Here is a 13,743-nt window from a genome sequence, read left to right as displayed (position 1 = left end):
TTTATTTAAGCAGGGAGTCACATTGAGATGAGAATCTATTTTCAAGATATGCAGATTTCCATGCCTTTGGAATACTTCCTGATAACAATGTTAAATAAAAAAGGTTGGCTACTGAGCCAGCAATAAGGGGTGCTGCACACATAAGCAGACCAGGCTCTAAATGATCAGCCCCTGCTGATTTTTTTTGTGGCTAATGTTAACAAAGCATCCAGGACTTCTTCATCAGTGAATTTCTGAAAAGAAAACTCCTGACCAGCATTTTCAGTATCATTTCAATAGATTTTCACCATCTACATCCAAACGACTCTTTTCAAGAGCTGGCTTTGAAATACATTCAAATATAAAGCCTGCGGAGATAAAATGGTCCTTAAATGCATTAATGATATCAATTTGTCAGTAATAGGGCCAGAACCTAAATCAATTTCTTGGGGGAGAGACGAGGAGACATAACCCTTCAGTGATTTAACAGCTTTCCAGAATTTAGTTGGGTTCCCTGTACATTCAGATAGTGTGTTAACATAATAATCTGATTTGGCTTTTTTTACACTAGTTTTACACACAGATTTCTCAATCGCCTAAAAGACTGCCAGTCTGGGCCCGAGTCTGTGAATCTAGCTTTGGCCCAGGCAGCATCTCTGTTGTGTATGACTTCAGATAGCTCTGGACTGAACCAAGGGCAAGACCGATTTTTAAACATGCTCCCTTTAAAAAAACAGAGAATTATCTACAATACCATTGAAAACATATTTGAAGTGGTTCAAAGCCAACTCTGGGTCAGGTATAGATGCAATACAATCAAAGTCACCAAAATAAAGGTCACAAAGGCTAATTCTTCTTGTTGATAAAACAAGGTTTGGATCGAGGCATCTGTATATCCCTGATACATACAATGGGACAGTGGTCACTAATATCTAAAGCAAATAGCCCACTTCCAGCATATTTCTCTGGAGTTTTTGTAAATATGAGGTCAAACCAAGTTGATTTCGTAGGGTCCTGTTAAAGTTTGGACAGTGGTCTTTGTAATCAGCTGGGTCAAATTTTAAATGAGTACAAAAATATTTTAAACAGTCCGCATCCTTCGTTCCCCATGCAAGATTCAAATCTTCGGCGATCAACACCTCTGGGGTAATAACAATTGCAATTAAATCAGTGAATTCGTTTAGTACACACTTCTTGGCGGAGAGTGGAAGAGATTCCTAGAACTGTTATTTTTGGGTGTGAACCCAACTGAAGACTTAAAGCCAACAATTCAAATAGTTTAGGACTGGAGGTAGCCTTTAACAGAGACAAAAAATATTCCTTGTGTAAATAGCAACACCACCACCTTTGCCTTTCCTATCAGCCCTGAACACATTGTAACCATCCATAGAAACGTCAGAGTCCAGGGTTTCACCAGTTAACCAGGTCTCAGATACAATAAAAATATCAGGATCTGCCTGAGAGACCCAGATCTTGACATGATCCATTTCAGGTAATAAACTACGAATATTAAGATGTAAAAATGTCAAACCTTTTCTGTATTTAAAATCATACGGAGTTTCAATACAAGTCGGATTACTTTGAGATTTCAGGAGACTCAAAGATTGGATTATGCCTATTAGGAACATGAAACAAAGTAGGAATAGCAAGGACATTTCTCCGGTTAGCATCATTTGGCATGTTACCACTTTCAGATACAACATGTGGAACTCTCATAGAGACCAAAGAGGAGATGGTAAAAACTGACTTACATGTAATGCTAATATTGTCCTCGCATCAATTTAGTTGACCAAGAACCATCCCAATGTTTGATGACAACATCCAGGAGCCATTTTCACCCAGGTGAATTCTGTCTTCCACAAAGTAGTCAGGCCAATTCCAGAAGGAGTCAAAATTGTCGACGAAGGACATGCCCGGGTCCTTGGTCAGACGCATTGACCATTGTTGAAGAGACCGGCTAGGTATTAAGGCGGCTAGGTATTAAGGCGGCTAGGTATTAAGGCGGCTAGGTATTAAGGCGGCTAGGTATTAAGGCGGCTAGGTATTAAGGCGGCTAGGTATTAAGGCGGCTAGGTATTAAGGCGGCTAGGTATTAAGGCGGCTAGGTATTAAGGCGGCCGGCTAGGTATTAAGGCGGCTAGGTATTAACGCCCGGCTAGGTATTAAGGCATTTTGTTACATTACAACCTTGTTACATTACAACCTTGTTCTAAAATTGATTAAATACACATTTTTCCTCATCAATCTAAATACAACATCCCATAATGACAAAGCGAAAACAGAAATACATTATTTACAAACATATTCAGACCCTTTTGCAATGAGACTACAGTATACTGCATACTTTACTGTATGTAGTATTTCTGTTTGACATACAACTGCCCTAACTCTCAGTTATGATCGGATCAAATAAATAGGGATCACTTATTACCCCTCCACTCTGTGCTAATTAGAATGTCATAATCACAGATAAACCTTAGTGGTAGGCTGTTTGTCTTGGCAAGGTAGCATCGCCAGCAGTGCCCATCTGGTGCCAAGCTGGCTGGCTGGCTGTAATTAATGAGGAGCTGGCTGGTTGATAGACACGCCACAGTCCCATTTAATCACTGTCCTGGTCTTAACACACGTGTGTGTGTGTGTGTGGAAAATGACTTGACATAGTTTAGGGCTAGTGCAGTATCTGGATTTAGATCCTGACTTCACAGCGTTCTGACACTGAACTGTCTCCAACAGGACACATCTGTCCCTGGGACCTCGTTATGCTTTGGATGACTCCTACAGCAGTGATGATTTATTTAAAATGCACACCAGATTTTTTTTTTAAATGAGGTGGGGCCATTTCCTGCAATCTAGAGCCTTAAATGATTGAAAAGCGCCACAGCCAGTCCACAAGGTGGCACAGCGCCCCTCTTACGTTCTTTGGGGAGAACCCTGACACAGCTGGGTGGCCTGCAAAACACGAAGCGTGACCTCGCCATCATGCGCCATTTCCCGTGTACCATTGTTCTCCCCTCACCACCAGACGGTGTGCCTTGAGACTGATGATGTCACGGTCGATCTGTGTAGTGTTGCTGTTTTGGATGAGATCACCGTTTGGGAGGAGATGGTTGCCATGGTGTGCGCATACGTGTGTGTACGATGTCATTACCAATTGAATACCCTAGGATTTTGTCATTCACTCCCCCTAACATTGTTTTGAAAGGAGGTTGAAGGGATGTAGGGAGACAGACAGTCGCCTCGCTTCCCATCACGAGGACCATGTCAGGGGCTATTTGCCATGAGATGAGACTGTGCCTTTGCTGTCTCAGGCATCGAAAGCCATAGGCCTGAAGCCCATGTTTGTGCTGCTTGAAAGGGCTATGTAAATGAGTTGGCTCTGTCTGTGTGGCTACTGGATGTTTAACTGTAGGAGGAGAACATATTTTGTTTGTATTCGTGCAGTCTTTATGGTTTTACCAGGGTCACAGAAAGTTCACAGACACGCTTTCTCTGTAATGTAGAATATGTTACATGAACATAGAAGCATGTCTGTGAACATTCTTCAGGTCATCTCTAAGACATTTCTATCTGCAACGTTCAGAACTCTGAGCCCTCCTGAACACGACCCTGGATGGCTCCATAGTCCAGACAAGCTGTACATTCCTAATATTTCTACTGTTTCACTTTGTTTTTGTTTTGCTACATTGATAGTTCCCATTCATCTGACTGACTGTGTCCCTCTGTTTCTACCTCTGTCCCCCCAGATTGTGTGGCTGTCCCACTGAGCAGCAGCCACCATGGCCCTGATTCAGGCTCCACCCATGCCGGCTGAGCGTCACCACACCCCCGGCCTCAACGGATCCCCCCGCCGCCACCCCTCTGCCTCCCACACGCCCACTAACCGCCCCTCCACCTCACCCGCCTCCAACTCCCAGGAGGCCATGGGCTCCGTCAGCAGCCTCATCGCCCACCGCCCCGGCCCGTCCTACCTGGAGTGTCAATACCGGCCCGTTGATATTGGTCCCGAGCCGGGAACTTCCAGGCTCCACAGAACCACATTGGGGGCCACTTCTTGCCTGGGCTCCTCTGACACATCCCAGGATCCACTGCTCAGTAGCCTCACTCCGCCTGGCAACAGAAAGCCCTTTATGGTGATTGGCTCCAGTAAGGACAGCGGGACCAATGGGAATTACTCGTATCTGAACCAGCACTATGTGGGGGACTGGAATGACAACCATGTGGCTAACGGAAGCCCAAGGACCGGGATTGACACTGAGGGGCAGCTGGGGAGCCTCAACGGGAATGTAGGAGGAGCCCCGCCCAAACTGGTCCTCGTATCGGGGAAGCTGGAGAAGGTGAGTATGATCCTGTCCAGGCTATATGGTACAGTCATTCAGTTTCCTCTATATTTACAGTAGATCAATCTACTCTCACAGTAACAAAATTAGAAAAAATAAATGAAACATTCACTGAATATACATTATTTACAACCTCTTACCCAACAATTGTCTCACCCCTCAGAACATGGAGAAAACAGTAATCCGGCCCACCGCCTTCAAACCAGTCATCCCCAAGAGCCGCAACTCCATGCAGTACCTCTCCCCTCGCCACGACCGGGCCAGCCTATCAGACAGCCAGAACAATCTCAACCTGTTGTCACCTGGTAGCCAGACGGACATTCTGTCGCCCTGCTCGGAGAAACGCACCTCCCACAGCGGCGGGCGCCACGTGGGCGGGGGCAGTCAGACCTGCTCCATGTCTGACTCGGGCCGGAACTCCCTGTCGAGCCTGCCACCCTATGGCAGCATCCCCTACAATCTGCCGCCCGCAGACACCCCGCTTGGCAGTGGCCACCTAGAGCCCATGAAGACGGCGCCCGGCAATGTGCACGGGCACTCCAACTCGGATAGTGGGCGCTCCTCGTCCAGTAAGAGCACAGGGTCGGGGTCGCTGAGCGGGCGCGTCCAGCCTCTGTCGGACAGTGGGTCGAGCGGGCGGTCGCCAGCCCCCGTGGAGGGGGGGTACGAGGGGGTGGTGAGGGACCTGGAGGATAAGCTGAGGGAGAGAGACGTGGAGCTGCAGCAGCTCCGAGACAACCTGGACGAGAACGAGATGGCCATTTGTCAGGTACATGGCGGCGTAAATGGACCAGAGAGCATTAGACACAATCCTCTTCCTTCACATATTCTAAAACACATGAAGGCATGCAAGCGCACGTACACATGCACGCACCTGGCACGCAGACCATGATCCATCACGCACAAAATGACAAATGTCTTGACATACTTGGACACTCAAACCATTACAATCACTATACACACACGCAGGCAGGCAGGCATGCACGCACGCACACACACACAATGCAACCCTCACACAATGCCACCCTCACCTACCCAACCCTTCTACCCGGTCTCCCTCTCCCCCTGTCTCCTCTCTCCCCCCCCAGGTGTATGAGGAGAAGCAGAAGCGCTGTGAGCTGGAGCTGGAGGAGCTGCGTCAGACCTGCGCCACGCGGATGCAGACACACTCCCAGAAGGCCCAGCGTGCCCAGCAGGTGCTCCAGCTGCAGGTCTTCCAGCTGCAGCAGGAGAAGAAGAAGCTCCAGGAGGACTTCAGCCAGCTGCTGCAGGAGAGGGAGCAGCTGGAGGAGCGCTGCACCTCTTACGAGCATGAGAAGATCGACCTAGGGCCCCGGCTGGAGGAGACCAAGTGGGAGGTGAGGTGGGCCTTTAATACTGTCTGTGGCGGCCCCATTCCAAATTCACTCCTAGTCCCTACCTCCTGGGCCTTGGCACTTTAGTATATCTTGTAGACAAAGCGGATGCGGTAGAGACAGTGGATTTTACACAATCCATAAATACCACTGTAACCCCTTTTTGAGTAATTGTTGTAGTCTAGTACAAACAGTCTGCTCTGTAAGATGCTGGCGGGCAAGAGTCTGGCTCGGTGTCGCATCGTCATCAATCACATAACAAAGACTCTCTCTCTCTCTCCTTTATATATACACACTACCGTTCAAAAGTTTGGGGTCACTTAGAAATGTCCTTGTTTCTGAAAGAGAACCACATTTTTTGTGCATTTGAAATAACATCAAATTGATCAGAAAAACAGTGTAGACATTGTTATTGTTGTAAATGACTATTGTAGCTGAGAATATATATTTTTTGTTGAATATCTACATAGGCGTACATTATCAGCGCAAACTGGCTCTAACCAGAATGGAAAGAGTGGGATGCCCCGGTACGCAACTGAGCAAGAGGACAAGTACATTAGTGTCTAGTTTGAGAAACAGACGCCTCTCACAAGTCCTCAACTGGCAGGTTCATTAAATAGTACCAGCAAAACACCAGTCTCAACGTCAACAATGAAGAGGCAAGACACCGGAATGCTGACCTTCTAGGCAGAGTTCCTCTGTCCAGTGTCTGTGTTATTTTGCCCCCTTCTTAATCTTTTCTTGTTATTGGCCAGTCTGAGAGATGGCTTTTTCTTTACAACTCTGCCTAGAAGGTCAGCATCCCGGTGACGCCTCTTCACTGTTGATGTTGAGACTGGTGTTTTGCTGGTACTATTTAATGAAGCTGAAGTTGAGGACTTGTGAGGCGTCTGTTTCTCAAACACTCTAATGTACTTGTCCTCTTGTTCAGTTGTGCACCGGGGCCTCCCACTCCTCTTTATTTTCTGGTTAGAGTTAGTTTACACTGTCCTCTGAAGGGACAGCGTTGTACGAGATCTCCAGTTTCAACTTCTCACATGGAATAGTCTTCATTTCTCAGAACAAGAATACCCTGACGAGTTTCATAAGATAGGTCTTTGTTTCTGGCCATTTTGAGCCTGTAATTGAACCCACAAAGGATGATGCTCCAGATACTCAACTAGTCTGAAGAAGGCCTGTTTTTATTGCTTCTTTAATCAGGTCAACAGTTTTCAGCTGTGCTAACATAATTGCAAAATGGTTTTCTAATGATCAATTAGCTTTTTAAAATGATAAACTTGGATTTGCTATGAGACTCGAAATTGAGCTCAGGTGCATCCTGTTTTCATTGATCATCCTTGATGTTTCTACAACTTGATTGGAGTCCACCTGTGGTAAATTCAATTGATTGGACATGATTTGGAAAGGCAGACATGTGTGCTCCGAGACAGGACTGTATTGAGGCACAAATCTGGGGAAGGGTACCCAAACATTTCTGCAGCATTGAAGGTCCCCTGGGGCGGCAGGGTAGCCTAGTGGTTAGAGCGTTGGACTAGTAACCGGAAGGTTGTAAGCTCGGGGGTTTAAACTTGCAAGGTACAAATCTGTCGTTCTGCCCCTGAACAGGCAGTTAACCCACTGTTCCTAGGCCGTCATTGAAAATAAGAATTTGTTCTTAATTGACTTGCCTATTTAAATAAAGGTCAAATAAAAAAACACAGTGGCCTCATCATTCTTAAATGGAAGACGTTTGGAACCACCAAGACTTCCTAGAGCTGGCTGCCCGCCAACCTGAGCAATCGGGGGAGAACAGAGAGATCCTTGATGAAAACCTGCTCAGGACCTCTGACTTGGGTGAAGGTTCACCTTCCAACAGGACAACGACCCTAAGCACATAGCCGAGACAACGCAGGAGTGGCTTTGGGACAAGTCTCTGAATGTCCTTGAGTGGCCCAGCCAGATTCCGGACTTGAACCCGATCAAACATCTCTGGAGAGACCTGAAAATAGCTCCCCATCCAACCTGACCGAGCGATCTGCAGAGACAAATAGGAGAAACTCCCCAAATATAGGTGTGCCAAGCTTGTAGCGTCACACCCAAGAAGACTAATATTAAATCATATTAAAGACATAAAAAATATGAAATAACATCTATGGAATCATTTAGTAACCAAAAATAACCAAAATAAAAATATATATTTTTCAGATGCCTTGACAGCTTTGCACACTTTTGGCATTCTCTCAACCAGCTTCATGAGGTAGCCACCTGGAATGCATTTGAATTAACAGGTGGATTTGTTCAAAGTTAATTTGTGGAATTTCTTTCATCAATGTGTTTGAGACAATCAGTTGTGTTGTGACAAGGTAGGAGTGATATAAAGAAGATAGCCCTATTTGGTCAATAAGCAAAGAGAAAGGACAGACCATCATTACTTTAAGACATGAAGGTCAGTCAATACGCAACATTTCAAGAACTTTTCAAGTTTCTTCAAGTGCAGTCGCAAAAACCATCAAGCGCTATGATGAAACTGTCTCTCAGGAGGACCACCACAGGAATGGAAGACCCAGAGTTACCTCTGCTGCAGAGGATAAGTTCATTAGAGTTATACCAGCCTCAGAAATTGCAGCCCAAATAAATGCTTCGGAGTTCAAGTAACAAACACATCTCAACATCCAACTGTTCAGAGGAGACTGTGTGAATCAGGACTTCATGGTTGAATTGCTGCAAAGAAACCACAACTAAAGGACACCAACAAGAAGAAACTTGCTTGGGCCAAGAAACACAAGCAATGGACATTAGATTGGTGGAAATCTGTCCTTTGGTCTGATGATTTTTGGTTCTAACCGCCGTGTCTTGAGATGCAGGGTAGGTGAATGGATGATCTCCGCATGTGTGGTTCCCACTGTGAGGCATGGAGGAGGTGTGGGGGTGCTTTGCTGGTGACACTGTCAGTGATTTATTTAGGTTTCAAGGCACACTTATCCAGCACGGCTACCACCGCATTCTGCAGAGATACGCCATCCCATCTGGTTTGCACGACATTCATTTGTATTTCAGCAAGACTTTGACCCAACACACCTCCAGGCTTGTAAGGGCTAGATGACCAAAAAGGAGAGTGATGGAGTGCTGCATCAGATGACCTGTGCTCCAAAATCACCCGACTTCAACCCAATTGAGATTGTTTGGGATTAGTTGTACCGCAGAGTGAAGGAAAAGCAACCAACAAGTGCTCAGCGAATGTGGGAACTCCTTCAAGACTGTTGGAAAAGCATTCCAGATGAAGCTGGTTGAGAGAATGCCAAGAGGGTGCAAAGCTGTCATCAAGGCAAAGGGTGGCTACTTTGAAGAATCTCAAATATATGATCTATTTTGACTTGTTTAGCAATTTTTTGGGTTACTACATGATTCCATATGTTATTTCATAGTTTTAATGTCCTCACTATTATTCTACAATGTAGAAAATAGGAGAAATAAAGAAAAACCCTCGAATGGATAGGTGTCCAAACTTTTGACTGGTACTGTATGTAAACGTGATATTTCAGTTTTTTTTTATTTTTATAAATTTGCAAAAATGTCTAAACATGTTTTTTGCTTTGTCGTTATGGGGTATTGTATGCAGATTGAGGGGGGGGGGGGGAAACCATTTTAATCCATTTTAAAATAAGACTAATGTAACAAAATGTGGAAAAAGTCAAGGGGTCTGAATACTTTCCGAATGCACTTTATATTGTCATATATCTTAATATATTCATAGGACTTGGTGTGATTCCTTTATATATTAATGATGGGTCGTTCACGAACGAACGGCTCTTTTTGAACAGATCTTTTTGGTGAATGTCGGGAACCGAATCGCATTTGTGAAAGAGCCGTTCATTTCACTCCCTGATTTTACATACTGTTACAACTGCTTTTTAAGCTCACGATTTATCTGCAGATAAGTTATAAAAACATTCTGTAATTCCTCACTGCAGGAACAATCGAAAGTGAGGAGAGAGACTCTATTCTGGTCCACATGCATTTTTTTCAGTGTATTCAAATGTCTTCATATTATTTTGCGTGGCCGTCTAATTATTTGGTCAGGTAAAAATGTATTTGAACTCGGATGTCACGATCTGACACGGCAGGCAACTTTATAGGTTTAACATAAGATAGTTGCTATTTTTGTCATGGTTTTGTCATGGCATGGTACATTTCTAAGCACTAATGAACGAAGAGCCGTTTGTGAGCCAAATGGACAGTTCTTTTAGCTGAACGGAGCCAAATGATCCGGCTCACCAAAAAGACTCGGAATGCCCATCACTACTATACACTGTGTGTGTAAGAAAACATTAGGAACACCTGCTTTTTCCATGACGCAGACCAGGGATGGGCAACTCCAGTCCTCGGGGGCCGGGGTGGTGTCACACTTTTCTCCGTCCCTAGCAAACACTGCTGATTTTAAAGTAATTGCGTTCTAAACTGAAGATCGTGATTAGTTGAAAATTGAAGTCAGGTGTGTTAGCTGGGGAAAAAGCGTGACGCCAATCAGGCCCTCGAGGACTGGAGTTGCCCACCCCTGACAAACTAACCAGGTGAAAGCTATGAGCCCTTATTGATCCACTTCAATCAGTGCAGATGAAGGGGAGGAGATCGGTGAAAGAAGGATTTTTAAGCCTTGACATGGATTGTGTATGTGTGCCATTCAGAGGGTGAATGGGGGGGAAAAAATCTAAAGATTTAAGTGCCTTTGAACGGGGTATGGTAGTGCCAGGCGCACAGGTTTGAGTGTGTCGAGTGTCAAGAACTGCAACGCTGCTGTTTTTTTCACGCTGCGTATCAAGAATGGTCCATCACCCAAAGGACATCGAGCCAACTTGACACCAGCATTGGAGTCAGCATGGGCCAGCATCCCTGTGGAACGCTTTCGACACCTTGTTGTCTATGCCCTGACAGACATCTCTGTATGCCCATCGCAAGACCCACTGGTTGATGCTTTATTTATAAAACCCTCTTAGGCCTCACTCCCCCCTATCTGAGATATCTACTGCAGTTCTCATCCTCCACATACAACACCCGTTCTGCCAGTCACATTCTGTTTAAGGTCCCCAAAGTGCACATATCCCTGGGTCGCTCCTCTTTTCAGTTCGTTGCAGCTAGCGGCTGGAACGAGCTGCAACAAACACCCCCAACTGGACAGTTTTATTTCAATCTCTTCATTCAAAGACTCAATCATGGACACTGTTACTGACAGTTGTGGCTGCTTTGCGTGATGTATTGTTGTCTCTACCTTCTTGCCCATTGTGCTGTTGTCTGTGCCCAATAATGTTTACCATGTTTTGTGCTGCTACCATGTTGTGTTGCTACCATGCAGTGTTGTCATGTGTTTCTGCCTTGCTATGTTGTCTTATGTCTCTCTTTATGTAGGTGTGTGGTCTCTCTTATTGTGATGTGTTTTGTCCTATATTTATTGTGTGTGTGTAATATATTTTAATCCCAGGCCCCCGTCCCCTTTTGGTAGGCCTTTATTGTAAATAAGAATTAGTTCTTAACTGACTTGCCTAGTTAAATAAAGGGTAGATAAAATAAAAAATGTAGGCTGTTCTGAGGGCGAAAGGGGGTGCAACTCAATATTAGGAAGGTGTTCCTAATGTTGTGTACACTGTGTATATGACACTAGTTGTGTTTCCTACAGGTGTGTCAGAAGTCTGGGGAGATCTCCTTGCTGAAGCAGCAGCTGAAGGATGTCCAGGGGGAGCTGGCTCAGCGCGTGGGGGAGATTGTCTCTCTGCGTGGCCAGCTTCGGGACTCCCGTGGCGAGCTCGCCACAAGCCAGGCCCTGCTACAAGAGGCCACCTCTGCCGGCCGCCTGCGTACCCTGGAGCTGGAGGTGTGCCAGAACGAGCTGCAGCGCCGCAAGAGTGAGGCCCAGCTCCTCCGCCAGAAGGTGGGCCGTCTGGAGGAGGAGACGGCCCGCCTCCGCCCTGACGCCGCGGCCAATCAGACAAGCCCCCAGGCCCCCGCCCACAATGGTAGTGGAGGCAGGCAGTGCCAGGCCTTCCCTGAGGGGGAGGAGCCACATTTGTTGACCTATGAGAGCGACGAGGCCAAGGCCAAGCGGGCCTATGAGAGCGAGGCCCTCCAAAGCCTCCGGGTGCAGATGGAGAGTCTGAGGGCGGAGTTAGCCACAGAACGCCAGCGGGGGGAGGAGCAGGCGTGCAGCTTTGAGCAGGAGCACAGGGTCTGGCAGGAGGAAAAGGACAAGGTGATCCAGTACCAGAAACAGCTGCAGCAGAACTACGTGGGGATGTACCGGAAGAACCGGGAGCTGGAGGGAATGCTGCGGGAGCTCAGTCTAGAACTGGAGACCCGGGACGAGCTGGAGGAGCAGGACGAAGGCAGCGGCAACGAGATCAACTTTGACGAGATCACCGCTACTGAGATCTGACACCACCACCTTCTCTCTCTGTGTGTCTCCCTCTCTCTATCCGCCATATGCATGTGATCCACTAGGAGCATCTACAGGAAGCCAAGAGAGCCTCTATAATTGCTTAGTAGGTCACTTCAGAATCCTTCAGGAGGTCTCCATCAGGGTCAGTATGGTATGTAGCAGTCTTTTTATAGTTGGTCTACTCTGCCTATGTTCCTGCGCTTCCACTTCGTCTCACAAATGTCTTATTATGGTTGACTCCCTCTTGCTAATGTCGACGCACGCGCACACACACTTCCACAAAAGAATGCGCACACACACACAGCGGCTGTTTCTAGTCTATATTTCAAAATGCAGTTGGAGCATGGACATTCTAAGCAGATATGACTCATTTGGTTTGTTTCCTTACCTTTTTAAGATTAAGCTGGGCTTATTGTGTTAAATCTAATAGAAGACTAACAACATCTCTAAGACCTTGATATTAAGCACACTAACGTACCACTGCGACAAGCAGCTTTGGAGGGTTGAATTTATTGGGCCTTTCTGGAACTGGAGCAACCCAATTTCAGCCCTTATTGGCTTTAAATCGTACAAACGCAGTGTGATCTGATGTGACAGTGGGGGAGTACGCTGACCCGGGAGAGTGATGGTGGAGTCAGATGAGTCTCGTACAGCGTGGAGGAGATAAATCCTGTCTTTCTGTGGTATTCACTGAACATCATGTAACTCCTCCTATTCCCTAGAAATGTGTCCTTCCTCCTTATTCACTGTGTGTGTTCTTGGGAGGTAGAGCCTGATAACACGTTTCTTCTGAGTGTTCTCAAATACAACAGGTTCATTGGCACAAAAAAAAGAAGGGAAGCGCTTCAATGTTACGATTACCAAAGGTCTCCTCATTCCATGACATATTTGAGTATCTAAATATGGACATTAGTGATCTCGAATTTCCCTATTACACACACACACACACACACACACACACACACACAGGATGTCATTTCATTCGGAATCTGCACAGTATCTTCAGCGAGCAAAACGGACACTGTGGAAATTCAAAAGGAAACATGTCATTAAAGCACACTCCGATATGCTTTCTATTGTTGTGAAGATAATCTGCTTTCCCTTTTTGTGATCTGTCTCTCGCAGAAGTACAATAGCATGGATGGATTCATCTCTGTGGATCGTTGTTTCTCTGAAAATATTTGTATGCAGCTCTGGCCGTTTTGTGAACGTGCTTTTTGTACAGGTGAGAGGAGCTTGGTCTTTTATAAAGTCAAATTAGACTGGCCAAACTATGACTGTTATCTTTTCAAATTCTGTATAAAGAAGTACACCCCTTCACAAAAGAAAGACACTTACTGTAAATGTCCCCCATATCGCTGTTAACCCTTCATTGTAGATATCCCTAGTACTGACAAATCACATATGGGGAAATATAGATATGATCTATTTCAAAATAAACATAGCCACTGTGAATAGACCAAAGCAATGTCCCATGTCCTGTTGGGTCCTTACAGTACCATGTCTGCATATTGACGTTTGAGTGAATGCCTCTTCCATGGTTCAATATTCCATTTTTTTTAAATCCACAGTATTTGTATGAAGACATTAAATGTATATTTTCATGCTGTAAATGTATTGTACCAACTGACTGTTTTTAATAAAACCATTGATAAAAACGCATAGC

The 13,743-nt window shown here is 45.7% G+C and overlaps 1 protein-coding gene across 3 annotated transcripts in view; it reads left to right on the top strand.

Moving 5' to 3' along the window:
* The window catches only part of LOC139368101 (leucine zipper putative tumor suppressor 2 homolog), a 47,622-nt gene extending 33,883 nt beyond the window's left edge, over positions 1–13,739 (top strand). For 2 of the 3 annotated variants that reach the window (XM_071106669.1, XM_071106670.1), the window contains 4 exons: positions 3,723–4,313; positions 4,480–5,085; positions 5,405–5,674; positions 11,322–13,739. In XM_071106669.1, the coding sequence (XP_070962770.1) occupies positions 3,756–4,313; positions 4,480–5,085; positions 5,405–5,674; positions 11,322–12,074 (2,187 nt within the window). In that variant the 5' untranslated portion in view covers positions 3,723–3,755 and the 3' untranslated portion in view covers positions 12,075–13,739. The remainder of the gene's footprint in view (positions 1–3,722; positions 4,314–4,479; positions 5,086–5,404; positions 5,675–11,321) is intronic. The other variant, XM_071106671.1, reaches the window with a different exon arrangement.
* Positions 13,740–13,743: the final 4 nt, after the last annotated feature.

Source organism: Oncorhynchus clarkii, chromosome 16, assembly GCF_045791955.1.
Source record: "Oncorhynchus clarkii lewisi isolate Uvic-CL-2024 chromosome 16, UVic_Ocla_1.0, whole genome shotgun sequence".
NCBI classification, from domain to species: domain Eukaryota; kingdom Metazoa; phylum Chordata; class Actinopteri; order Salmoniformes; family Salmonidae; genus Oncorhynchus; species Oncorhynchus clarkii.
Note: the sequence above shows the minus strand (reverse complement) of the source record. Positions and strands in the feature narration are given on the sequence as shown.